Source organism: Corella eumyota, chromosome 4 (genome assembly GCF_963082875.1).
Source record: "Corella eumyota chromosome 4, kaCorEumy4.1, whole genome shotgun sequence".
Taxonomy (NCBI): Eukaryota; Metazoa; Chordata; class Ascidiacea; order Phlebobranchia; family Corellidae; genus Corella; species Corella eumyota.
In genome coordinates, this window is record NC_137493.1 from 7,788,299 (window position 1) to 7,815,229 (window position 26,931).

General features: G+C 27.1%; 4 protein-coding genes across 4 annotated transcripts; all 4 read right to left on the reverse strand.

The window, feature by feature from the left end:
- Positions 1-1,270: 1,270 nt before the first annotated feature.
- LOC145750016 (gamma-tubulin complex component 6-like) lies at positions 1,271-13,278 on the reverse strand. Its single transcript, XM_082565923.1, has 28 exons — positions 13,039-13,278; positions 12,719-12,888; positions 12,208-12,403; positions 11,823-11,980; positions 11,447-11,598; positions 11,107-11,252; positions 10,739-10,822; positions 10,145-10,382; positions 9,565-9,756; positions 9,175-9,299; positions 8,752-8,953; positions 8,038-8,262; positions 7,742-7,891; positions 7,364-7,536; positions 7,057-7,170; positions 6,732-6,864; positions 5,647-6,556; positions 5,405-5,505; positions 5,122-5,221; positions 4,829-4,951; positions 4,391-4,577; positions 4,159-4,282; positions 3,678-3,834; positions 3,335-3,505; positions 2,966-3,081; positions 2,662-2,771; positions 2,361-2,527; positions 1,271-2,120 (listed from the first exon to the last, which is right to left on the reverse strand). The coding sequence occupies exons 1-28, from the start codon at positions 13,221-13,223 to the stop codon at positions 2,005-2,007; spliced, it is 5,025 nt and encodes a 1,674-aa protein (XP_082422049.1). The 5' UTR covers positions 13,224-13,278; the 3' UTR covers positions 1,271-2,004.
- Positions 13,279-13,351: 73 nt separating this feature from the next.
- LOC145750552 (coiled-coil domain-containing protein 124-like) lies at positions 13,352-14,348 on the reverse strand. The gene has a single exon (XM_082566612.1). It carries the CDS (start codon positions 14,292-14,294, stop codon positions 13,623-13,625), a length of 672 nt encoding a protein of 223 aa, XP_082422738.1. The 5' UTR covers positions 14,295-14,348; the 3' UTR covers positions 13,352-13,622.
- Positions 14,349-14,776: 428 nt separating this feature from the next.
- LOC145750501 (O(6)-methylguanine-induced apoptosis 2-like) lies at positions 14,777-17,716 on the reverse strand. Its single transcript, XM_082566553.1, has 7 exons — positions 17,589-17,716; positions 16,794-16,915; positions 16,583-16,684; positions 16,260-16,451; positions 15,598-15,709; positions 15,292-15,457; positions 14,777-15,154 (listed from the first exon to the last, which is right to left on the reverse strand). The coding sequence occupies exons 1-7, from the start codon at positions 17,662-17,664 to the stop codon at positions 14,884-14,886; spliced, it is 1,041 nt and encodes a 346-aa protein (XP_082422679.1). The 5' UTR covers positions 17,665-17,716; the 3' UTR covers positions 14,777-14,883.
- Positions 17,717-18,782: 1,066 nt separating this feature from the next.
- LOC145749514 (N-acetylneuraminate (7)9-O-acetyltransferase-like) lies at positions 18,783-26,602 on the reverse strand. Its single transcript, XM_082565299.1, has 19 exons — positions 26,420-26,602; positions 25,089-25,185; positions 24,797-24,920; positions 24,632-24,670; positions 24,458-24,520; positions 24,298-24,342; positions 24,087-24,219; positions 23,397-23,596; positions 22,819-22,943; positions 22,400-22,573; positions 21,965-22,163; positions 21,479-21,598; positions 20,834-21,014; positions 20,432-20,553; positions 20,155-20,309; positions 19,924-20,014; positions 19,762-19,839; positions 19,577-19,669; positions 18,783-19,483 (listed from the first exon to the last, which is right to left on the reverse strand). Exons 1-19 carry the CDS (start codon positions 26,547-26,549, stop codon positions 19,211-19,213), a joined length of 2,442 nt encoding a protein of 813 aa, XP_082421425.1. The 5' UTR covers positions 26,550-26,602; the 3' UTR covers positions 18,783-19,210.
- Between the last annotated feature and the right edge of the window lie 329 nt (positions 26,603-26,931).

The following is a 26,931-nucleotide window of genomic DNA, read 5'->3' on the forward strand; positions in this document are numbered from 1 at the left end:
ACCCTTAAATTTTAATAAACAAACACCTATTAATTAGTAATTAGTGATAAAAATTAAAATTTTAATTCGTTTTTGAGTTACTAATATCATGATATACAATTGACCAAAATTTAAAAAGTTAATAACAACCTTTAAATTATAATAAATAAACACCTATTAATTAGTAATTAGTGATAAAAATTAAAATTTTAATTCATTTTTGAGTTACCAATATCATGATATACAATTGACCAAGATTTAAAAAATTAATAACAACCTTTAAATTTTAATAAATAAACACTTATAAATTAGTAATTAGTGATAATTAAATGTTGTAAATAGGAGAATGAAAACATAATCTGATAATAAACAACACACTAAAATTTCAGATTTTTAAATTCTAAGGAACTAAAGATATCTTCTTTCAAAATTGGGACTAGAAAGAATAAAAATAATAATAATAATAAAAATAATAATAATAATAATAATAAGTATAATGACAATAACAATATGTTTTGAAATCTAAGATTTCGAACCATAATAATAATAATAATAAGTATAATGACAATAACAATATGTTTCGAAATCTAAGATTTCGAACCATAATAATAACTAGATTTATTTGATAAATAAAATATGGTTCGAAATTATTTGATTATGTTTAGCATAAATTTTTATTAATAAAAAAAAAGATGCATACACCTTAACTAAGAATAGTACATATCTTTGATTTTTAATGAACAAACAAGCATTTAAATATATTATACAAATAAAATTAATTTTTCAACCCAGTTTTATGTTGTTAATATCAGGATATACATTATACTAAATTTTAAATACCTAAAATTGATTTTTGATTTTTAATAAATAAACAAGCATTTAAATAAAATAAACAACTAAAAATTATTTTTTAAACATGCATTTTAATTACAAATATTATAAAATACATTTTATTAAATTTTAAATGCCTATTATCAAACTTTTATTTTTAATAAACGAACAAGAATTTAAATACAATAAACAAACAAAAATTAAATTTTTAATCCATTTTCGAGTTATTAATATTATGATATATAACTGACCAAAATTTGAAAACTTAATAACGATCTCTAAATTTTAATAAACAAACACCTATTAATTACTAATTAATAATATTTAAATTATCAAAATAGGAAGATTGAAACACAATATGATAATAAACAACATACTAAAATTTTAAAAATTTATATACACAAAATCAAAAGTTATTCGATTTCAAAATTCGGATTAGTAAGAATAAAAATACGGACAATAACAATATGTTTTGAAATCTAAGATTTTTGATTGGACCTGTTAAGTTCTATCAGAACAATTATTTTTCGATTTAAGGTTTATTATATTCGCAATGATTCAATTACACTTATTTAAAAGTACATTAGTTGTAACTTGACACGTTTTAATGATCTAAAAATACTTATTAGGGCTCTAATGACAACAGAGGGAATCAAATATTTTTTTTTACTAATTTTAGGTGAAAACGTGGTTTTTATTGTTATTGTTTAAATCCGTTTGTTTTGGCGACATAGATAAACGTTGCAACTTTCGTTTATTCGTTAGGTTGGTGCACATCTGTTAAAATTATACAAAAATTCAAATTTACCAATATTAAATTTTTGTGAATTAAACAAAAAATTGCAATTCAACTTCTCTTAAAAAGTTCTTCCAAAAAAAGTAAAATATTCATTTTTATATTTTTAAAAATGCCAAAATACAGAACTATTTTCAATATCCAAAATAACTTAGAACAACCTTTTACAATAATAATAAATACAATTTTTTAAAACTTTTTATTGTAAATTCAATAAAATATTTTGGGCTAAGATAGTACAAAATTGAAAAACTACCAACTAAACTAAGAATATAAATTAGCCAGATTTTGTAAAAAAATCAAGTAATGAATAAAAGATAACTCAACTTTGTATATAGAATTTCAATTAAAAAATAGCATAAAAGACACTTAGATCTACTCTAACTACTTAAAAAAAATTATTTGTTGAATGTTTGGTTTTTGGTTGATAACTTGTAGTAATTGTTAAAATTAAGTCGAACTAGAAAGTCCTCAAGATGAGGTTGGTAACCTTTTTCGACAAGTTTCGACACAACTGTAAAATATTGTATTCAGATTAAATATAACCTACTCTATAATTACATTTTTCTATTTTAAATTTTTTTTTAATATGGGCATTAACAAAGGTATTACTAAAAATAGTTAATTACATTTTCTATATATATATATTTTTTTTTTAAATATTTAGACCCTGTTAATTAAGGTATGGTTAAAGCCCACTATATTTATGTGAAAACTAAACAAAAAAGTTTAAAAATGTTACAAAATAAATTACCTCTGTATAAAAAGCTAGAAAACCTCACAAACTCCTGATAAGTTCTTTGTAATTTATCAAAGTTACTTGAAGCAGGAGTTGATAACTGTGTCCGAAATCTTAAAATGCATTTCAGAACATCACATATAACATTCATGATACTTTGTGCTTTTGGTGTCAGCAAACACCTAAAAAGAAATTTTAAAGTTTTAGACATAATAAATTAAATAATGCCTTACAGGCATATTTAAATTATGTTACAAAAATAATTTAATAACCAAAAATTGGTAAAAAAATTTATTAAAAGAAATTGTTTTCCAACCTCAGAACACATTTGTTGATGTATTCAGCATGTTTTAAATGGAGATCATCTAAAGTAAATACTTTAGTGCGTAAAGTTTCATTAAATTCTTGCCAGCACACATGCAACACCTAAATTTACAGCAATGTTCATATTTTGTGCCAAAATATTTAAAAAACAAAAGTCCTGAAAAAAAATTTTACTTCTCAAAAAAAAATTTTCAAACAGTACATTTCTAACCAAAATATATAAAAACAATTCATTGACTGTTTATAAAAAAATTTTAAAAAAGTTTTACATAATTAAAAAAAAACTTTTATTTTACCTGTGTTGAGACATAACCCTGCATAACTCGAACAAAATTATGCATCTCATGTCGAAAAAGTTGAAGTTTTTTAGTTTGGGAAGGTGGCATTTCACTAATGTTAGATATTCCTTTTCCTTTTAATGAAATTAATTTTATTAAACTTAAAGATAAACAAACCATAACTCAATTTAAAATAAATATTTTCTACAGAAAAAAATTATGTTAGTTTTGTTTGTATGTTTAGAAGGTCTTTACAGTCTTAATTAACATAAAATAATTTTTAATGTAGAAACTCAGTTTTAGACCAGCCTATGCAACTTTAAAACAGTTTCAATATTCTAAAAAAAAATCAGTTTAAAAAGAAATTCTTTAATGTGATATACTCACCTATTCTAGTTAGCCTTGCTCTTATATCATGTAAGGCCCAAACTACATGCTTTAATTGCAATAAAAAAGCAAGTACATGATTGTATTTTGTATGGCAACTTTCAGTCAGAATAATGTTGCATGGGTAATCAACATGATATTTTAGTTCAATGCAGTTTAAAACATACAAGTCTAAAAATTACAAAAAAATTAAAAATTAAAAAAAAGGAAAAAAATTTAATTAAAAAAGAGTATTTTTTTATTTAAAAACTAATATAAGTATTTCAGTTTATACACCATTGTAATATGTGTTTTTTTACATAAAATTTATAATCTTTAAAACTAAATAAAAACATTTACGAACCGCTGGGGCTGAAAGCTGGTGGAAGATGTTTTACAGAAATTGTTAAGTTTGATGAATAATTTGAATCACATTGCCCTGATGATTGAATAGCTCGTGATACAATTGAATCTAACGACATTGGATTTAAAACTTCATTTGGTTTACATCCACCATGTATCTAAAACAAAAAAATTTTACAAAACTATTTTTTTTTTATATTGGTAATACGAAATAAGACACAAATCTATGCATTGAATAAAAAACAACCACAAAAAAATAGGATTTCAAACCTATCAAATTTTATTTCAAACTATATTAATTAATTAACGGTTAACAATTAAGTGTATAATAGTAATTTTTGACCTACAAAGCTTATACAAAAATAATTGTTTCGATGTTGGACGTAAATACCTATATATTTGTATAGTTAGATATAGCCAAGGGTAAAATATTAATTTACATATAAACCACAACTAGTTAAAAGTAGATCAATATTATTTACCATTTCGAAAAGACTGTTGCTTAGAGTTTGTGCAAATTCTCCATCCTCAAATAAAAGAAAATGTCGCAACATTTCAAAGTGGCGAGGTAACTGAATATCCACCATAAAGTAGTTGATAATACAACTACAAAAAAATTAAAGTTAAAATTAAAAAACAAATTTAACATTAATTGCAAATAAATATCTATTTTATTCAAAAAACTTTATCATTTTTCTTAAAAGTCCTGCTTACCGGTTTACAAGAGCAGCTTGAGCTCTGATTGGTCGAATAACACAATTTCGCAGCAAAATCGGTAGAGCATGAAGGTCAATAGCAACAAGGTCATCGTGTTCAAGATTAGTTTCAAGTTCATTTTCATTTTCCATTATAACATCTTCTGTTACTGATTTATATAAATTGATTGGCTCATCTAAAACACCTGTCAACAACAATTTGCAAAAAGTTATATTTGGTTAAAGCTATTTTTTATTATAAGGCCAAGGTTAAGAATTTTAAATGTTCTATATACTTCACTTTTAGTAGATGTATTAAATATCTGAGTAAAAAAACAACAATTTAATAGCTTGAAATTATTTTTTAAACAAAATGCTGATTTATTTAAATATTAAAAAAAATTAAAAAGAAAACTATTACTGCCTTGAAATTTAATCAATTTTGTAATTAAATTACCTCTTGTTGATTTTAAACTGTAATTTATATCTTGTATATAATTATGATAATCATCATTTTCTAACAACTCAATTTCAAATTTCTTCATTTCAAGTTCTTGACAATCTTTGTATAAAAATTTATCTAAAAAAACGGTATAAATTCTTTTAACAGTATCATTTTTTATTTAACAAAGTTATACTACATAGAGTTTGATATTATTATGCAAAAACCTGTGGTTTTCAAAAGACTCTAACAGTAATATAGTGCACAGAATTTCTAACTTTTTTATTTAATTTAAATATCAGATTTACCCTTGGAAGGTGGATACATCAAAAGTTGGATGGAAGAATGTGAAGGATGAGATGTAACTTCTTTTTTCAATTCTTCAGAAATGTAATTAATTTTCGGTTTCTAAAAAACATATTAAATATATTTTATTAGTTAAACTGGGCTAATAACAGGTCAAAACAAAAAAATAACATAATATAAATGTTTTAAAATTTTTTTAAAGTTAGATATTTTTAAAACTGAAATTAAGAATTTGATAAATATAGTTACATTCTAAATACTAAAAATTTTGAAACTAATGTTTACCTCAAGTTTTTCAGGCATATTTGTGTACATTAAATCTTGTATTGTGGAATCACTTGTATGTGGTAGTAAGTTGATGTTGGTAACTTTATGTAGGGGTAAGGCTAAAACAAATAACATGTTAAAAACAAAAATAATATTAAAAAGCAATACCAAAACCTCTGCTCTAAATTTGTAAATATTTTTAGAATTGACAAGCTCAAATAAAAAATATTTTTTAATTAAAAAAAATAATTTTGTAATACCTTTAGCTTTCATACTTTCTTGCTTAGTGTAGATGGCATCTTCAGATGACACTTTTAAAATTGGACTTTTTGTAGATAATTCTGGTACTTTTTCAACATTGTTGTCCATGTTAATTAACTCTTTAGTTTCAATGTTATCAGATGATTTAAGAATTTTTAAACTTTCGTTGTCAGTTTTGTTTTCATAAACATGATCAAATATAGTAGATTGCGAAACATGTTTGTCACCAACTGATTTTGTGCTTGCACGTTTTATTTCAATTTCATTTGACTGTTTAGAAGCATGTGGTTGACTTTCATCAATCTGTATAACTTTTTGTGGTACTTCTGTAGTCTGCTGGGATATGTGAGGTCCGTCTTTTGGAAACTGCCAATAACTGGGCTCAACCGGTTTAGACTGGTCAGACACATGATTCTGACAAGTTTGAACATGCTTGATCACTTTAGGTTTTTCAACAGACTGGTCAGATACATGAGGCGGGCCAGGTGTATGTTTTGTAACTGAAATATCATCAGGTTGTGATTGGTCAGATACGTGTGACTTGCTACTTAAAGAAATGGTTGATTTCTGTTCGGGTTGTTGTATAGTTTGATCAGAAACATGGGGTTTGGGTAATTCTGAAGATTTCTGGCTAGTGGTTGTCATTTTTTCATGTGGAAGATTTGAGATAGTTTCTTGTGACACATGTTGAACTTTTTTTGCTTCCTCAGATTCAATTAATTTTAACACATCATCTACCCCAGATGATTTTAAGTCATTATCTTTGTTTTCTTCAGTTTTAGGCAAAATAATCGGATGAGTAAAATCTAACAACATTTTATCAAAATTTGATTCTAGTGGTTGGTCATCAGGATCTTTAATAAAACATGGTTTGATTTTAGTATCAGAATCATCTTCAGGTAAAAAAATCTGTAAAAATTTATATTTTATAAAAAATTATATAATAAAAATATGTATATATAATGGGGTTAGAGGCAGACAGAAAACTTTTAAAAACAGTAAAAATATTAAAAATGTAAAAAAAAAATGTAAAATTAAAAATGACATTTCAAATTCTAAAAGGCCATGAAATAAAAATATTTACCTGGTTGTGATTAGTTTGCAAAAATCGAATTCTTTTTTCATTTAACTTTTGTCTTTTAACAAACCAGTCAGCTTTTATTTTTCTATCTTCTGCTTCTTGAGTTAACTTCTGGTAATGTGATATCATTTCTTGCCTAAAATTTATTTTAAAGTAGTAACTGATTTAAAATGTTTAAATTTTTAAGCGAATTTTAAAAAAATATTATATTTGTTTAGACTATTTATCTGTAAATTTTGCAAATTAATACGATTTACTTTTGTTTTATTGGTAATTCTTTAGAAAAAAATACCATGATTGGATTTTTTAAATTTACACCAAAACTTACTTTGCTTCTTGCAATAATTCTTGTTCTTTTTCCGCTTTTCTTTTTTCAATTTCCAACAATTTTTCTTGTCTAATTCGATCTTCCTCCTTTTCTTGTTGTTGGTGTAATTTTTTCCTAGAAATAATATTTAAAATAATTCTTAACAGCAAAAATATTTAAATTTTAAATAATATTGATTTTTTTACACACTGTAAAGCAACTGAAAAAATGTTAAATATAAAATTTTAGTTTTATGTGTATACAATTATAAAAACATAATTGTTAACTGTACAAACATATTAAATTAAAAAAGTATTATCTATCGAACCTTTCTATATCATCTAAAGCTTGTTTTTGTAACCGCTTTAATTCGGTTTCTTTTATTTTTCTGATTTCAGTTTTGATTCTCATATCTTCATCCTGTGCTTCTTTTAGTTGTTCTTCAAACAATTTTCTTGCATTTTGAGCAAGTTTTCTCTTTTTTTCAACTACTTCTTCTTCCTATATAAAACATAAAAACAAATTAAATACAAAGATTATGTCATTACAGGTAAAAAAAAATTATAAATTTAATTTTTAAACAATAAAGTGGCCACCATTAAAAAATAAAGCAAGTAAATAAATTAGTTAATTAAAATTTAACAATTAGTTATTTTAAAACTATTGTTAAAAACTTTTTATTGAAAAATTCATTTTTATTTTTTACTTTAATTTCCCAGTTAGTTGTTCTAGTATTTTCCAACTCCAACATTGATGTCTCAAAATATTTCCACATGCTGGAAAGTTTTTTCATTTGTGATTTTGAAAAAGTGAGTAGAAGTTCAGGCACCTCTGTCACCCCAGTACATAAGAAATGCTAACAAAAAATCAAATAAAAAAGATGGTTTTAAAAAAAAAGAATAAATGTTTAAAAATAATTAAACTACTAAACAAGTTAGCTTTTAACTTAAACAACTTTCAGTTTGATAAAACCTTAAAAAACATAAGTTAGTGTCTACTTACCTCTGGATCGATATGCTGCAACAATTCCCTTGATTTGCCGCAAATAAACAAATCATTTACGACAGGAGCCAAAAAGCTTGGAACACTTGATTGAATATCATCGGGGTTGCTTGCTACGATATAGTTTGTCCATCTACGTCGATCTTTTCTTGTAAAATTTTCATCGTTGATTTTGAGCATGAATTCGTTCGTAAAATCCCAGCATAAACCATGAAAAACCCAATTCTAAAAAATTAACAACTTGAATATTTTAACTATTCTTAACTAAATACATTCTTGTTACTCTTTATAATTTGTAATAAAAGACCGGCAGCACGACCAAAATTTAGGAAAACAATTAGTCACCCCAACCCATTGTAGATTTAGCTTTGACTGTTTGAGATATTATGGATTGTAATTATTTGATAAATGCATTTAATTAAGAATAGTGCTGATTGTTTTTTTTGCCTAGCAGAAGTTCATACCGTTTAAAACCCATTACTTATTGGTGCTATAGCTTAAAAAAAGTAGAAAACAAACCGAGGACCGCCATGTAGCAGAAACTAAGTTTTCAATCATTACACTATGCCGTGAATTGTACCTACACTATCTTTACAAGACTGAATTATTTTTTTAACATTTTTATTAAGTAATTAAATAAAATGCTGCTTCATCGCTAAATTTAGCAAACCAAACCCCAAAATTAAATCAAATTCAGTGTTTTACCATACTTACTTGTACAAATTGAAGGTAAGGTTCACAACATTTCTTCAGCAGATAAAGTAACACCAAGTAATCATTAGACTGAGTACAATACAGTGCTTCCTCATATAAGTAAGTGAGAAGTGAGATTCCAGTAAGAAAGTTATTTTGTGAAACTGAGTTATTGGATAAAGGAGAGTCAGGCTCACCACAGTAACATAGTTTACATAAATATCTAAAAAAATAATTTTAGATAAAAAAAAAAATTTTAGTAATTTTGATTTAAAGAACCAAATTAAGAAAAAATATCAGTAAAAAATATTTTTTTTACTTGACTTAAAAAATTAATAAATATTTTAAAAATTCAACATTTTTATGTTAAGTTATTTACAAAATTTCTCAATTTTTAGAGAGGTTATTAAGAAACAAACCTTGGCCTCAAATTTACGTTTCTACCTTATTTGTGAACTAGCTTGTTGAAATTTATATTTGAGTTGTCCAAGTGAAGTTTGCCCTTCACCTTGTTCCAATGCATTTCGTTGATAACCATTAAGATATTGACGTATTCCATCGCAGAATGCCTGCAAATATAACACAAAAATGTAAAAAAAACTGAAAAAAACAATACCATATATAACCTAAATATATTTTAATGACAGTTAAAAAAGAACACTTAGAAACTTTTAAAGCACACAAAAATATTTAATAAATGTTCCTAAAATTTTTAGGGTGTTTAACGCAATACATATCTTTTATTATTACATTATATTACTTTAACTATACTATAGTACATTATAAAATTCAAACAATGAAAAAACACATCATTCCACTAAACGAACAACTTACTTTAAATATAACACCTTTACTTTGTTGGTTAGACTCCATAGAAATAGTTGAACCCAAACCAGATGCAGAAAACTGTAAAAGTCTTAAATAACAAGTTCCATACTCAGCAAACTCATTTAATAAGTTTCTTGTACTTGAGGGAGTTACACCACTGAAGTAAACATTTTTTGAAGCAATAAACATGTGGGCAAGCTGGAAAAGTATTTAATAATTTAAGTTAAGCAGGAAATGCAATGTGGTTTAACAGAACAAATAAATAGAGTATTTACTATAATACCAAATATAAATATGAAAGCAAAAAACAATCTTAAAAATTGTTTTATTGCTTTTATGGATTTTAAAAATACTTATATATTATAACCCTACATATACCTTTAAAACATAACCAAACTCTAATAATAACTATATAGCAAATAACAAATTCTACTTAATAATTTTATTAATCCATAAATACTGTTTCTGTTACTTTACAGTTCTCACTAAATCTCTCATTCTTTTCAAGAGCTTTAAAATTCTGGATAACTTAACATAAATTCGTAACTAATTAATTTCTGTTTTAACAATTTTTTTTTTAACTCACCGAGTTATAGGCATAAGTATCAGAAGAAATGCCAACAATAACCAAATGAGAATGATGAGTCAGCATTATTTCATCAACCTCCATAAATTCTTGCTTGATAGGAGCAACACCTTTTCCACGTAATGATAAATTTTTGGCAAGATTGAAAACAATTTCATTTCGTTCTTTCCAGACAAAATCGAAAACTTTAGCACCAGCTTCAGTAAGGTAATATTTTTTCTTAGTTACACCCGCTGGCCTGTTAAAAATTTTGCTTTTACCAGAAAATAAATTTATTTAATTAATTATAAAACTAATATTAAAATAATTGCACAAACATAACTAAATATAAAACAACACTATTTGTTATAAAACACCACCCATAATGACGCACCATTTATCATAAAACACCATTTGTCATGAAGCACCATTTGTAACAAAACACCATTGACATAAATCACCATTTGTCATAAAAACACCATATGGCATAAAAAGACCATTTGTCATAAAATCAAAAAAAAGAAAGAAAAAAAAATCAAAAATTTTTAGGTTGCAACAAATTGAGTTAAATACTTAGACATTCAAGTAAAAATTAAAATAAATTATACAACTCACTGTCCCCATGTTTCCCATGTTCGATGATAACTTCTCCTCTCATCCAAACATTTTCTCCAAATGGAAACATCATAATCTGGTTTTCTAAAAAAGTATTTTTTTAATCTTATTTTAAAAACAAAGACAACCAAAAAAATTTAAACAGCACAAAAATGAAAAAAAGTGGTCCAAACAGACTTAATTAATCAACGCTTGCATTAGAGTTATCACAAAAAACATAAATTTTGTTTTTAAAATTTACTTCTTTTACCAAACATTTACCAAAATCACAAAGAGAATAAAATAAGATTAAGTTTTGTTAATTGAGGAGGTAAAATTTTTCTTATAAAGTTAAAGTTTTTTTATTAAAGTTAATTAATTGTATATACCTGTATCCAATATAAGGCTGATCATCATTAAGCAAATAACTAAACCCTGAATCATCATTGAAACCATCTTCAGAAAGTTGATCAATTGTGGAAGTGTTCTCGCATCCAGGAGACACAAATCCCTCGTCTTCTTCAGGGTAGGATCTCTGCATTGCAAATTTATATTAAAAAACCCTAATTTAACTCTCCAAAAAATAATCCAAAAATAATTAATAAAAAAAACAAAAAGTCAATTTTTTTTAAATTTTAGCATAGTACTAAACCTTTTAATTAAAAATGGTAAAGTATATGTCTTCTTGTAAAATACTGACAAAATTGTCAAAAAAAATTAATTGATTACCTGAGATATTAATCCTTGCATCAAATTGATTGGTTTGTTTCTTAAGGGAGGAATACTGAGAGTTATATTCATCGAAGTTGTTTTACTGTGTGTTAAACCTCCATATAAAGTTTCCTCAACTTGATTATTTGTTTTAATATCCTCAGATAAATCTAAAATTGAATTTAAAAAAAATAGTTAATTCAAATTTGTAGTTTAATATTAAGATTTCCTACATGAACTTGTTAGTTGATTTATATAGAAAATTATTTATAATTTGCAAAATAAATAAAATATATAACCTACTTTTAAATTGTGCCTAAAGTTTTTAAATAAATACAAAAATTAAAAATCTTTAAAAATACTTTAAAACTTCAAAAAAAAAATCAATTTTTACTTTTCATTGCAAAAATATTGGAATGAAATCCATGAACATCTCCTTCTTTATATTTCATTGAACTTAGAATTTGATCATCATTGTAGTGATGTGGATCAGTATTCAGGTTTAAAGATGAATACATTAGTGGTTTGTTGACATCACATATAAACATCCAACTAAAAAAATCACATTATTTTTTTTTTTTTTTTTTAAAGTGAGCTAGCAGATCTTAACCTGGACAATATTATAATAATACTTTTTATCATACTTTAAAAGAAAACTTAAATTAGTTCAGGTTAGGTACAGAAATAAAATTAACACTCCAATTTACAATGAGTAAATAAAGTTTTAAAGGAAGTTTTGAATAATTTTTAATTTTATCACATAAACATAACATATTTACCTTGGATATATTGGATAACTGTTGGTATGTATATAGTTTGGCAAGTCCCCATAGACAACTGGTCCTTTCACTTTAGACAACTGTTCCCTATCATCACGAAGTAGAAACTGTTTTTTGGAAATTTCATGATTTTGTTTGTTTACGTTCGCTAGGTGAAATAATACCTGGACCATTGACTCATACTTTCCATTTTCAACTAAAACACAATTTCAGTTTTTAGCATACATTAACACAACTAAATTGTTTACATAAACATAGAATTAATTTACAGCAAAATGTACCAGCAGGTTACATGTGTAAAAAATACTTGCACTATAAATGGTACAGCTTAAAAACCATTAGACAGATTAATTATTAGGCAACATTTTAGTTATTTAACAAACTGCCTAAAGCAACCTAAAACAACAAAGTTGGCCTTTTTACATCAAAAATAAAGATATACAAAGAACAGTTAGTTAGGCTAACAAATAATTTTTTTTTTGATTTTTAAGTATTTAAAAATTGTATTTACTTTCTAATAACTGCTCCGTCTTTTTAATCAACAAATCAGCTTCCAAGTATCTCCGATAACCAAACCTCATACGAAATGCAAGAGCTTCGGCAACTGTTTTTGTTTCCCATTTTTTGTTTGAAAGCCAGTCCCAACTTGGGGACTTTCCAGAATATTTTAGGGCAAGTTTTCTAAAAAATTATTTTTGTTAAAAGTGCAATAAATAAAAAAAAATTACAAATAGCTATTTACAGTTTTAATAAATATAGTGGTTTTACAAATAAAATAATGTTTATTTTTAAATATAAAATCTATCAAATAAAATAAGTTACGAAACTCACCTGGAAAATAGAGCATTGTAGATTTTCAGTTTCAAGCGTTTTCGTTTAACTCTATGCAATTCAGGTTCTTTTCCATAAACAAATGAAGATTCAACTCTTGGAGAATTTAAATCAACCAACTTTTCCACCAGATCTTGTAAACTGGTTGTACTTGTTATTTTATTACTTTGAGTGAAGTTATCCATTTTAAGTAGTAACTAGTTTGTCACAGTTTTAAACTGTATTTGTTTTTATATTCAAGTTTTCACATACTTTTGATCCTGTTAATAAATTAAATATATACAATTGTTATTATTAAAATTATTTTGACAGGAAAAAAAGTCCAATATCTATCCACCAGTATACCTAATACAATTTAAAATACGGTTAGTAAAAATACTGTATACATATATAAATTACATGCCTGCATACCAAACAAAACTAACGGCAAATTTATAACATGGACATATTACAGTAATTTGTCACCAATTTTCTAGGAAAAAATGATATAACTCATAGCAGCACTGCAGCAAAAATAAATAAAACATTGTCATGTTGTCTTATTCCCACAAAAAAATTATAAAGCAATAAAACAAAAACCAACTTTAGTTGTCATTGTATTCTAAATGTTTTTGATTTAAAGGATTGTCCGGCGATTTTTGCCATTCCTTCCGTAAAATCTGTCGCAACTGAGACATTCTCATATCAGGGTTTTGCAATTTTAAAACAGGCATTCTCTCCTGTTCATATTTCTTATAGGATGACTTTAATCTTCGTTCAGGATGACGATCGAGTTCCTCTGAAGAAGTTCCTAAAACTGAAATTGCCTCCTCGACAGTTCGTGCCTCTGATCCTTCGATAACAAGTTTGTTTATATTTTCTTCAATCTCTTCATTTTGAACAGAGATATTTTTCTTTTTTAATGCCTCAGCCCTCTGTTTTTCGGCCTGTTCTTCTTTTTCTTTTCTATTTAACTGATTTATTTCTGCTCTTGTTACTTTAGTTGAAGAGCTCATACTCTTTGATACTTTGTTTAACAACTTCTGCTCGGCATCATACAAATCTTGTAATTCCTTCTTTTTGTTGGCAGTTTCCAAGCGTTTGTTCTCCTGTGCTTCTTTACGTTGCTGTTTCTTTTTTGCATTTTTGTTGTCGTCTCGCCAATAAGCATCTTCCATTTCTTTCTGTTTTTGCTCCTGCTCTGAGTGAAGTTTGTCAGCTTTCCGAGCCTTTGCGGTCACCGCTTTTGTATTCATCCCCTGGAACTTTTTCGGCATGATTAAATTTTATATATTTTCTATAAGTTACATACCTACCACTTACAGATTTATGAAAACTGCTTTTTTTAGACACATTTAAAAAAAAAATGAAAAACTGTTATCAGTTTAACATATTTTTAAATAAAAATTAATTAATATATTATTTTTCCCATTTTACGTATAAAATATACTTTTTTTAGGTTTTTACATGTCTAAATAACTTGGAAACTAATTTTTAGTTTTCTCCCTGAATTTGTTTTAAAATTTAATTTTGTCGTTCCTGCAAAATATGGGAAATTCCCGTCGTTGATAGTTCTAAGGTTTATCCTCAATGTTTGCAAAAAAAAAAAATTTGTAACATTAAACAAGAATATTTTTGTAACATTAAACAAGTTCCTGTTGGCAACGACAGTAAACAATAATATTTATAACTGAAATAAAATAAATTTATATAAATACAAACTTTAATTAAAAAAATTTTCTTTTTCTAAATGTTGAAATTTTAAAGATTTATTTTAATTTACGTATAGTAAGTACACTAACAATAAAGAAACGTAACGAAAGCAATAGTGATTTTAGAAGACCATTAAAAAGTGCAATAAAATAGTTATAAGGGAATCCATCTATTCTGCGCATTATAAATAAAGCTTTGCTTTCCAACACGTTCAGGTCTGTAAGTAGATGGTCCAGGATTTTCCTTTGCCTGTAAATGACGATCAAATGTCCACCTTGATGTGTTAGATACAAAAACACCTGACGACATGTAGTGCTTTGCAGGTCCATCATAATCAACTAGCTCATATGAACCGGGGCCAGGATTTTCAACTGGTGGAGGTAATGGCATGGCAGGGGCACTTATACACAGGTAATGTTTCCTTCTGTGATAAAAAACAATGATATATTAAGATTCCAAAGAGACAAAATTAAAAATTAATTTTTATGCAAGCAAAAAATTAAATAAAAATTGATATACCTCACTTTAATTTATTAATAAATGAATAAAATAAAAACTTACGAAAATGTTAGCTTAGTAGGGGTAGAAATGGGAGCATGGGGTTTATAAGTCCCTGGTCCTGGCACATCTTGGGGTTTGTCTGATAACTGACGCTTCGTTGTCGAACTAAAACTTGATGTTGGAGCTTTATTTGAGGTAAAAGTACCACTGCGTATGTTATAATGACCTAACAAATAAAACACAGTCAAAAAATTCGATATAACATGACAACAACATTTAGAAAGTTTGCAATAATGGCTAATTTACAGAACGATAAACTTAATTTACAGAATGGTAAAGTTTTATTAGTTTACAACATGGGCTCACTTGGTGAAGGTATTCTAGTACTTCCAACATTTATTCCTTGTCTTTTAGTTTGGGATTTAAAGGCTGCTTCAGCACTTACTCCATAATTCTTTCCAATACTGGAACTTTTCACCTTTATTGTTAAGATTTGAATTATTTTTTTTGTATATATCTTTATCCTCGATGTGGAAAACTGGAATGTGCGACTTAAACATAGAGTAACATTAGTTACTCCAACCCAGTTTCGAGTTGCCTGTGGCAGTTTGGGATATTATAGATTATAATTGCCCGATAATTATGCTGCTGATTAAGTGCTGGCTCAGCAGGAGTTCGTACCGCTTATAGCGCCTTACTCAAGGGCGCTACAGCATGAACTTTCAGTGGGGATTAAACCCACGACCTCATGTGTGGTGTAACAAGTGTTCTCACCACTACACTACGCTGCCGGCCGAATACACCCCGCTACCAGCAAGTGTTCTTACCACTACACCACGCTGCCGGCTAAATTACAAACTAGTAGTTATAGTAAAATTAAATACTAAGTGTATACAAAAAAAGTCAAGTAGCTAAAATATTGTTTTATATTGTATTTGACTTAACTATTACACCAAAGCCTACGAGGTATAAATAACTTTATACTAGTTATATTAACTAATTGAAGTTATATTACATTTTTTATTTACATTGTATTGGTTAGGGGCTGGCCCATGATGTTTTCCTTTTAAAAATCCAGGGTCTTTTGTTACAGCAATTCTCTGGTGAAATGAACTAGAGTTGGCTCGGTTGAACTCTTTTCTTGTTGATAGATAAGATGGTAGATTATAAGAACCAGCACCTGGGGTTGCACTTGCTAAAGATCTTTGCGCTCTGTGTGTCTAAAATAACACTAACTTAAAAAGTAATTTTTTTAAATAAAATAAAATTCTTTTCATTTTCTTAACTTAAATTAAGTAATTGATAAATACAAGTTTTTTAAAACTTATTTTGGACAAAAACTCTTGCTCACCTTCGATGCAAAACTGCCTGTTCCTTTTTTAGAAAATGAGGTCGAAATTTTTTCTATTTCACCGTGGGGACATCGATAATTACCTGGCCCTGGTATATCATTCTAAAAAAGATCAACACTTAAAATTTATTACAGATTAAAAATATTTATTACAAAAAAAACTAAAAGGCCTTAATTATAGCACATCTTGTAAAATTTTAAAATTACTTACAACATAATAATCATCACTAAATCTTTTTGCTTGACTCCGAAAACCTTTTTTATCAGAATTGTCAGTGACAACAGTTTGATATTTACTAGGAATTGATGCGGAAGCTGCTGTTATGCCATGACCTTAAAGTAAATACAAGCTTTCAGACAAAAAGAGGGTGTTAGTTTTTAGTTGGCAACAGTCACATTAATTTCACAAGGCTAAGTTTAAAAAAAATAGCTTATGCTGGGATATATGTGCCCTCCATGCCCTCAAAATTAAGTTATGCTGGGATATAACCGGCAGCGTGGTGTAGTGGTAAAAACACTTGCTACACCACATATAAGGTTGTGATTCAATCCCCACTGCTCTCATGCTGTAGCAGCCTTGAGTAAGGAGATATAAACGGTATTAACTTCTGCTGAGCCAGTACTTAATCAGCAGAATAATTATCGGATTATAATCTATAATATTTCAAACTGCCACAGGCAACCTGAGAATGGGTGTAACTAATGTTACTGTATGTTTATGTTGCACATTCGACTTTCACACATCGAGGATAAAGTATATACAAAAAAAATGTTAGGTTTATTTAGATTGTTTTATTAGTGATTAGTGTAAATATTTGAGGTTATGTAAGATTTGTGATTTATGACTTATAAATCAAGATATGTTAAATTATAGCAATTTTTGGATGTAACAAAATAATATTACCTAAAGATAATTTAACATTAAATTGTCTGATTGCAACAGCTTCTAATAAAACTGTCTTTTAATAATTTAAGATTATATTTCTTGAAAAATACGTATGATTACCTTTATAAAGTTTTCCAGTAATTCTAGAATGAATACGCTGAGTTGAATCTAATGGATGAATACTATCTGTAGCCATGACGAATTATTTATAGTGCAACAAAACGCATTTTCGTTCTAAAAAATAAATTGTATCGATTTCTATGGTAACGGAGTTCGCTGCTTAGGGTAATTACCTTTTCTAGAGTTTCCCCTAATTTTCAAAATTTTGACAGCGAGAGTAGGGAATTGATGAGTACCGTTACAGGCCTAGAAATTACATTATGTATATATACAAACATGCATGACATAATTTATATAAAAATATTAGCGTAATAAAAAAATTTATTTTACAGTTTAAGTTTAAAATTAGGCATCCTAAGTTATAATTCTGTTATAAGGTATTGAATAGTCTTAGTCTACAAATTGCTTATTTTAATATTACTACTTTTAACCTTAACCTTGCTAATACAAAATGGCTAGTATAGGCATATTGCCAACTTTGTTTCTTCAGAGAAATTGGTACTTTAACAAAATGTTGTTGCTATATGCTGCAATCTTTTGTAACCAGCTGTAGTAATACCCTGCTGGCTAAAAAAAGTAAAAATAGTTGTTTGGGAAAATTACATGTATAAAAGCCTTGTCCAAATTTTTTCACTTTTAACAAAACTAATTTTTCTCAAGAGATATACCTAAAACTATATTTATATTAAAACTTTTTTCCATCTATGGTATACAGAACCTTAACTTGTAATTTATTATCATTAAACCACATTTTAAGCTACTACAGTAACTTCCATAATATTTGAAAGATTTATTGAATCTCTCAAACGAAAGATCACTACAAAATAATTATAACAATAAATTTAACTTATATTTACCAAGGTGCAAAATAGTTTAAAATAAACACGATTTGTCATTAAGATCTGATAAATTTCAATTTCGATAACAACTTTATGCATAGAATTAAATTCAACATAATGTAAATACACTTATTTTAAAAATAAAAATCACAAACATTTTTAAAAACAAGACATAATTTGGGACAAGTTAAAAAAGTTGTGAAATTAAAGTTAGTATCAGAATTTCCTACAAAACAACATATTAATCAATAATACTCAAGAAATATTTTTTATACAAATAAAAAAAAAAACATATTTAATTAAAAAAAATCCACATACATCTAAAAACAATTGTAACTAAAGTGTTTTAGTCGACTATAGACCTACTATAAAAGACATCAAAAAATGCAAAATTGAATTTGTACATACAATGACATAGAGTTTTTAGCGCCACAAATTTTTTAAAATAATAAAAAATTGTATAAAGAGGTGAAAAATAAAAGAAAAAATTGATTATTTTTTATAATATGCATGACTTGTGTATTTCACAGCAAAAAATGAGAAAATTTTTTTTTATAAACAGTAATACAACAAAAAAAACTACAATAGGAACTGGGATAAAAAGACATTTAAAATACAAAACAAAACAATAATGCTTCATGTAGTGTGGTTAGCAATACCACACCAACGAAGTATATAAAAGAGTTAAACAAACCTATTTACAATGATAAATATATAACATATAACAAAATCTATAAAGCAAAGAGTAGTTAAATAAAATTTTACAGAGTCTAAAACTAATCATTACGACAAAGTTGTCAAGTCATTTACTAGCATTAAAAGAACAATAATACCAATCAAAAGTAAAACTCTGATCACAGTTACTTTGCTGCCTTCTCTTGCTGTACCGACGGCGTGTTTTGCAAAAATACCAGTTAAAACATTAATTTCGTGTGCCACGCACACAAAAATAAAAGTAGTTACTACTAGATTTAGAGTAGGCCAATCAGGTGATGTTAAAACTAAAATTCCTTTTGTGTCTGCTGCTAACCATATGTGATACTGACCAATAAACAACTAAAAATAATATCAAGTATTTAAACCACAATTATATTGTCGGAATCTTATTAAAAAAGATAGTCAAAAATTTATAAGAATTGTTACACTTACCTCTAATGATATTTTGCCAAACCAAGCAAAAAAGGCACTGTAACCTGACCTTAAATATCCAGGTATATTTCGTACCAAAATAAATGCTGTAATCTAAAAAATAATAATAAAATTTATACAATACCAAAAGTAAAGTACTATGTGATGTGGATAACAAGGTAACATAGATGCATGAACAAACTTACTGGTAACATAGATGCATATGAATGAACTGCATTACAATCTTGTTTACTAGTACATTGCATTGCCCATGTTGTGTAAGCCTGTTTTAAAATAAAATTTATTGTGGTAATAAATTGTAAGCTTAGTGTAAAATTTCAGTTTGCTTATTTGGTGCTGGTACTCACCACTATAATAAATATTGATGCTGTGACTGTCACTAAAGAGGCTCTGGTTGATAACAAACAACCTTGTTTTGAATCATCAAGTATAGACAATCTATAACATTTGACCGGTTGAAAAAGGCAACAAATATATTAAATAAATAACATAGCAAAAATACATTGAAAATAAAAAAGCAGCCTTAACAAAAAAACATAAAAACAAAAAAAAGACATTATTGTTAATTGTGTTTTTACCTTTTCAAAATAATGTAAGCAAAGCAGAATAGAGCACCATGTAGCATGGCAAATCTGTCAAGTTGAGATCTAAACCACCATTCCCTTACTGAACCAGGTGGTAGCTCAAACAATTTGATTATTGGCCACCATGAACATAAATACTCGAATATAGACTGAAACATAATTGAATTGTAATATGTCAATATAATTAACAACAAGTTAATAAAGAACACATGGTTTAACCTTAATTGTTGAAATAGAATTACTTATACATTAACAATGCAAAAATAAATACTTGTGAATAGAAGACCAACACAATTCCAATAAATAGGGCAAGTAATTTGAATCCCATGATAAACGTTGGAGAGCGTAGAGTTGGCCCATTTTGTAAAACTTCCTCTAATTCTACTACTCCCTCTAACAAAAAACAATTGAATTTAAAATTTTACCAGGAACTATCTCAACATATGCCGGCAAGCTGCATGAAGAAAAAATGTCCTAATATTAAATTTTTTTAGCGGTTTATTTTGATATCATTGTATATTAAACATGGTATTTAAAATATTGTTAACATATTATAAACAGGAAGTAAAATGCTCTTTCCAATACTATAGTAGCCTAATAATTTAACATTAACAATAACTACTTTTAACTCAACAGAAAAAAACTTTTTAAAACACAGTATTAGTTTACAAACCAGCTTTTGTAGTGCTATCTTGGGTTTGTTTTTTGGTTCCAACAGCTCTTGGCCACATAGCCATAGAAATATAAAGTACAAGAAACCAGAACGAACATAAGGGCACAAAATAATAAAACTGATAAGATCGATTCATCACAATACACAACAGGACTGTTAAGAAGTTAAGTCTGAACATAACCTATATTAAAAAAAAAATTATAAAAACTCTACCTAAACAAATTTTTTGATTTATTTTTATCTTTAAGGGTTGAATTGTCATCAGGTTAGGTTAATTTTGAGTTGAACTGTAATCAGCTACACATTTTTTTTGCAGTTATATGTCCTTGATGTGGAAAGGCTAAACGCAGAGTAATATTAGCTACCCTGACCCAGTCTCAAGGTGCCTTTGGCAGTATAAGAAATTAGAAATTATTATTACCCAACAATTATAAGCTGCTGATCAAGGGTTGGCTAAGCAGAAGTTCATATTGTCTATAGCACCTTACTCAAGGGCCCAACAGCATAGAAGTAGGATCTCGTTGATCGAACCCAGGACCTTATTATTTTCCAATTGTTGAAAAATAAACTTAAAAATTCTTAGTACAACAAAATTCATCTTTTTAAACCACCATTAAAATTTTTAAGGGTTTTGGTTTTACTTACACTAAACACTCTATAAAGACTAAAATCTCCTTTGTTCCAGAAGTACGAAAAATGGCCGTAACCAGTCATAAATAAATACATGGACACCAACAAACGAATGTGCATGTATATCGGAACATTCTATAAAAAATTTTTAAAAAGTTGTAAGTAATTTAAAATAGACAAATATCTGTACAAGAAAGTTTAAGTCAAACTTGGAAATAACACTTTTACATATAATAAATTTCTTAAACAAGCACAGATAACAAATAACATGTAAGCATTAATGTTGTAAGATTGATAGTATCTAAATCTAACTTAAACAACCAGGCATTGACTTTTAAATACAATAAACAGGTTTGAAAAGTTGATCAACTACAATTAAAATCAACAATCTTTAAATTTAACCATTTTTAATAGAGTGGATTATTAAAAGCTTTAAAATTTGGAAAGCCGCCAGTAAAAAAGAATTTATTAAAAATTTTATTTTACTTTAAAATTACTCACAATAGATGCACCAGTAATATGATAAATAAGTATAAGAAGTTGCATCCATCCCTTCCATTCGTCCGTTTGATCCCGGTTTAAAAAGTTTGTTTGTTTAACTTGATCAATTCCGAACACACCCAGTAAAGTAACATAAAGAAGTGGGATAAAGAAACGAATGTGGGTGTAATGCTTGTTTGATTTCATAAATATATCCGTTCTAAATGATTAAGTTTGAATGTTGATTTTATGGTCCACGACATGCTAAAGTCTAAATTTAACTTAAAGCGCTAAATAGGACTTTTTGTAAGAAAAACTTTTTTTTTTAGAACAGAAATAAAATAATCAAAGAACATATTAGCATTAAATAATAAAGAATTCATAATTTTGTATTTAAGTTGTATTATATATATTAGCATAGTCAAGTGCATACAAATGGGTGTTACCAATACTTGCCTATCACAAATATAGAAGTATAATAATATAAGGGACATTTTTGCTGCAGCTATTACAAGAGTTTTAATAGTCGAAGATTGACTTTCAGGTTTTTTTTTGGATATTCCACCATTTTCTGGGTTTGAACTTTTTTCCACTTTGCAGAAGCAGCTAATTATGATAGCACCAATGACGCTGCGATAAAATGGGAACTACGTAATAGAACTAATAAATCAAAATAAAGGAAAATGTAATAATGCCTATTTATTATCATTATGTGGGTTAGCCTTCCTTTTTCATGTTAATTTGCTTTGTAACATATGTGCTCTTTATTATTAGAATACATATCTATTCACATCAAATGCAATATTTATTTTTTAAATTTGTTTAACTTTGAACAAATTTTAGTTTGAATTTTAAAACTAAGGTGATGGACTTACAAAATAACACCAAAAGCCAAGGAAATAATTTGTAAGAAAGTGAGAGGTGAGGGCTTCTGACAACATGTTCCATCTGTTGGTTCGATTATATCGTTGCAAAATAAGTTGAGTAAAATTTGAACATCCTTTAATTTATAAAAAAAAAATGTTAATATGAACATACTTGAAGATTAAATAAAAATATTTTATTTTAAAGTACAATACTTAAATTATTTTTTTAACCGGTAAAAAAAATAATAAAGGAGAATAAATGCTATTTTGATTGTGTTTAATATTAAACTGTCAGACTAGGTTATGTTTGTATACTAAACTATAGTATTTTATTACATCCTGCTAAATAGGACAATAAATTGTTAATAAACCATACTTAATCTTGATGAATTATGTAGATAAAAGACTTATTTAAAATATACAGCAAAACATTACAAATTTATATTATCACAGCACAATTAAAATGTTATTCTCTTACAAATATTAGATTGCAATATATAAACAATTTCTTGAATAGTATAGCCTTAAGCTATTACATTCTAAGTCTTCACTTTGCAAAATTTTATCACAAAAGTTTAAATACTTACTATTTCTAAAGTCTTGGGCCCAAGGTGCAATCCATCAGTTGAGCTTTGAATAAGTTGTTTGGCAACTTCAATGTTTGATTCGATTAACATAACTTCGTCATGTGTTTTAAATATATTCCTTGCCGCTTCATTGTATTTTAATATTTCAAGATTGGTTATAAATCGCCTTTCTGGTTTAAGCATTTCTTGTACCACTGGCTCTGCGAAAATACATGCAACAATTTATTTTATTAATTTTTCATTTTTTAAACATATTGTAAATAAGCAATACAGTGTAAGTATATAACATTAACACGATAGGCATATTAAGTGTTCAGTAAATCTAATTAATAATTTAGTTTTATTACTGTACTTGTTTTAATTAAGGACTTAATAACAAGCTATAAATATACAATTTAATTTACAAAGAAAATATTGTTTGGCAGCCTAATAACAACAGGATATTATATTAAATAGTCAGTTGCCTGCCAATAAGCTGCATTTTAATTGTCACAATAAAGTTGTAACTCGAAACTGAATAGCATATGATAATTTACCAATGCAGCACAAACAGCAGATGTTGGTATTTATGAGCCTTTTAGTTTGACACACTCTTAAATATATACATTAACATCATATACTAAGCTTTGTTATATATAGATAAACTTTTAATAAACTTTTTTAACTACAAAAATTTTTATAATTTTCTACCTTGCATCATCCAATAGAGGTTTGAATTACTGGATTTAGTATATTGTTGCATAAGAGGAAGAATAAAAGAAGTGAGGTTAAGTTTGTATTCATCGAGTCCTTTATCAGAACCTTCAGTACGCTTGATAGTGTGCTAAAAAAAAAAAAAATTTAAGAAAAATATCATATTCGTGTTTTTTTTTATTTTTTTAGATAAAAACATATAACTTACTGTGGCAATAGAATGTACAGCTATGTCCGGACCATTATCTGGATCCTATAAAAAAGTATAAAGTTCGTTCACATAACACTATTCGACTTAGTTTTTATTTGAATGATTTGTAAAAGTAACCTTTAAATTATACAAATATTAAGTTTTAAAAAAATCTTACCTCAATCCATTTCTTGTATAAGTCAACCATCGACGAATTTGGTTCTGGGTACCACAAAAATTTCTAAAATAAAAAATTATATATATATATTTAAATTGATGCAATTACAATAACATTTATTGTAATAAAATTTATCTTTTGTTTCGAAAATAACTTGAAAGTAAGCAAACTTACCAGTTGTATATTATCAGCATTATAAATAACATCTGAATGCTGTAAAGTAAAATCACCTTTTAAATTCAAAACTTACAAAAAATAATATTTACAGAACTCAAGTTTAAACCTAGGTAAAAGTTTTCATGTTTTATAAAATAAAACTTAAAAAAAAAGAAAACTTACATATTCTACATTTCTTTTAAATGTTGACTCTGACAGAAGATCGGTAAAACTGTAAAACAATTCCCTCATTCTAGAATCCCCAACAAAAGCAACCACAGTATATTGAAAACACTTCAGACTTTGACTAAAAAGTAACAATTAAATCTGATTTAAAAGTAAGATAAGTTAACATTTCTAACATGTTAAACATATATACGCATAAGAAATTAGCATAGAAACAATAGGTTATAGATTATGTTTTAAAATTTAAAAAAAAAACATTGTTAAATCAAAACTTTTTAAAGGATTTTACTTGATGTTATATTTGTGCATCATGCATCCTGATGGTTGCCATGCAGATTTATCAACCAGAGTTCCTCTCTGCAACAACCTTTCACAATTGTCATCAGCTATAAATCACAATATTAATGATAAACAAAATAAAAAGCAACAAAAATTCTATACATTTTTTAATAAAACAATATACATATAGGCTATATAAATACTATATACATAGCCTCTTTTTTTTCAAATTTACATTGTCCTTATATAGAGTGTACTTAAAATGTGAAATTGGGGTCAATTAGTAAACTAACCCCATTTAATATTACATAGTTCAAAATATTAAGATTAGTGTGCCTGTTTGTACATTAAGATATGTGCATTTTGACTATCAGCAAAAATATCAAACTTGTAATAATTCTTTAGCATAGAAAGTTTTGCTATTTTTTTGTTTAAAGATTTAATTTCCTGTAAAACTGCCAAAAAATCACTTGTACTTTTTGACAAACTTTTTAATTTTAAGATCTCCACTACTTTTTGTATAGGCCTATATTCCAGTCTGGAAAGTAGGACAGCGTGCACGCACAAGATTTTTTTCGTTTAAATAAATACATGCCTGAAATTAGCATTTTGCATGCCTGATGTCTAAAAAATGTAAGTAAAAACGATAACATAAATCACGCGTGCATGCGTAGACCGAAAATTTTTGTACGCATGCACGCGCAGTCACGTCATTTTTTACGCTTGCACGCACGAGATCTTGTCGAAAACTGCCCGACTTTCCAGACTGGCCTATATCTTTAATATTTATATTTATACTGTAACCCTGAATAAACCCTAGTTACATATATGAAAATTTTTATTCTATAATCACCCAGTCTGGAAAGTAGGGCAGCGTGCACGCACAAGATGTTTTTCGGTAAAAAAAATGCACGCCTGAAATTAACGTTTTGCACGCCTAGTTTTAAAAAAAATTCACTCACGCGCAATACTGACACCTTGTGGAAGCATATTTAAGCCAAATTTAGGTAAAACACGCAAAAATAAATCACGCATGTACGCGTAGACCAAAAATTTTAGCACGCGCAGTCACGCCATTTTTACGCTTGCACGCACGAGATCTCATCAAAAACTGCCCTACTTTTCAGACTGGATAATCACTTTATTTTGAATGACTGGTAACTATTATTTTATAATTGTGATAATTAATGCATAATGTTATTGTTATTATTAGGGTTTTTACATTTCTTCACTTTTTTAATCCCAAACTTTTTGTAGGATAATACTCTACAAGCAAATTAACAAATTTATAACTTTAAATAGTTATTGGTACTTAAATAGTTATTGGTACTAAAATTTTACCTGTATCAAAATGACGAATGCTTTGCAATAAAACCAATAAAATAACTAGTGGAAAGGCAATCTTTTTTGCCGCCGAAATGTTTACATATTTTGAGACAGTTGACATAATACCATTAAAGTTGTTTTCCATGGAATAGTTTTAAAAAAATGTTTTTTTATTTATAAAATAGGCCTACCCCTAATTCAGCCTATAAGTTGCAGCAAAAAAATTTAGTTTATTAATTCAACAAACTGACAAACTATAACGTTAAGGTACACGTACAGGTTGCGATTTATTTTTCCAAATACAGAAATAATTCTGTGTTGTCCCAAACAACTCTGTCTGAAAAACATTACCACATCAAAATTCTAATTTTTCGTTAAAAACTTAAAAAAAACTCATATATACACGTGAACTATCTTGGTCTGTTAACAATTGCAATAGAATAAACGAAAACTCGAAACGTTCAGCGGCCTTTTTTAAATAAAAACCAAAAAAAATTCTTCGATGAGAATTGTGACTTATTTGCGCT

Excerpts from the sequence above, each read along its gene's own strand:
- LOC145750016 (XM_082565923.1), bottom strand. The coding sequence starts at position 13,223 with ATGGATAACTTCACTCAAAGTAATAAAATAACAAGTACAACCAGTTTA. Across the intron at positions 12,404-12,718 it reads GACGGAGCAGTTATTAGAAA|TTGAAAATGGAAAGTATGAG; the intron begins GTAAATACAATT and ends ATTGTGTTTTAG. Across the intron at positions 3,082-3,334 it reads AGCAAGGCTAACTAGAATAG|GAAAAGGAATATCTAACATT; the intron begins GTGAGTATATCA and ends TTTCATTAAAAG.
- LOC145750552 (XM_082566612.1), bottom strand. The coding sequence starts at position 14,294 with ATGCCGAAAAAGTTCCAGGGGATGAATACAAAAGCGGTGACCGCAAAG.
- LOC145750501 (XM_082566553.1), bottom strand. The coding sequence starts at position 17,664 with ATGGCTACAGATAGTATTCATCCATTAGATTCAACTCAGCGTATTCAT. Across the intron at positions 15,458-15,597 it reads TACTAGAATACCTTCACCAA|GTCATTATAACATACGCAGT; the intron begins GTGAGCCCATGT and ends TTTATTTGTTAG. Across the intron at positions 15,155-15,291 it reads CCTACTAAGCTAACATTTTC|AAGGAAACATTACCTGTGTA; the intron begins GTAAGTTTTTAT and ends TTTTTATCACAG.
- LOC145749514 (XM_082565299.1), bottom strand. The coding sequence starts at position 26,549 with ATGGAAAACAACTTTAATGGTATTATGTCAACTGTCTCAAAATATGTA. Across the intron at positions 24,220-24,297 it reads CTGTACATTCTATTGCCACA|CACACTATCAAGCGTACTGA; the intron begins GTAAGTTATATG and ends TTTTTTTTTTAG. Across the intron at positions 19,670-19,761 it reads CATATGCATCTATGTTACCA|ATTACAGCATTTATTTTGGT; the intron begins GTAAGTTTGTTC and ends ATTATTTTTTAG.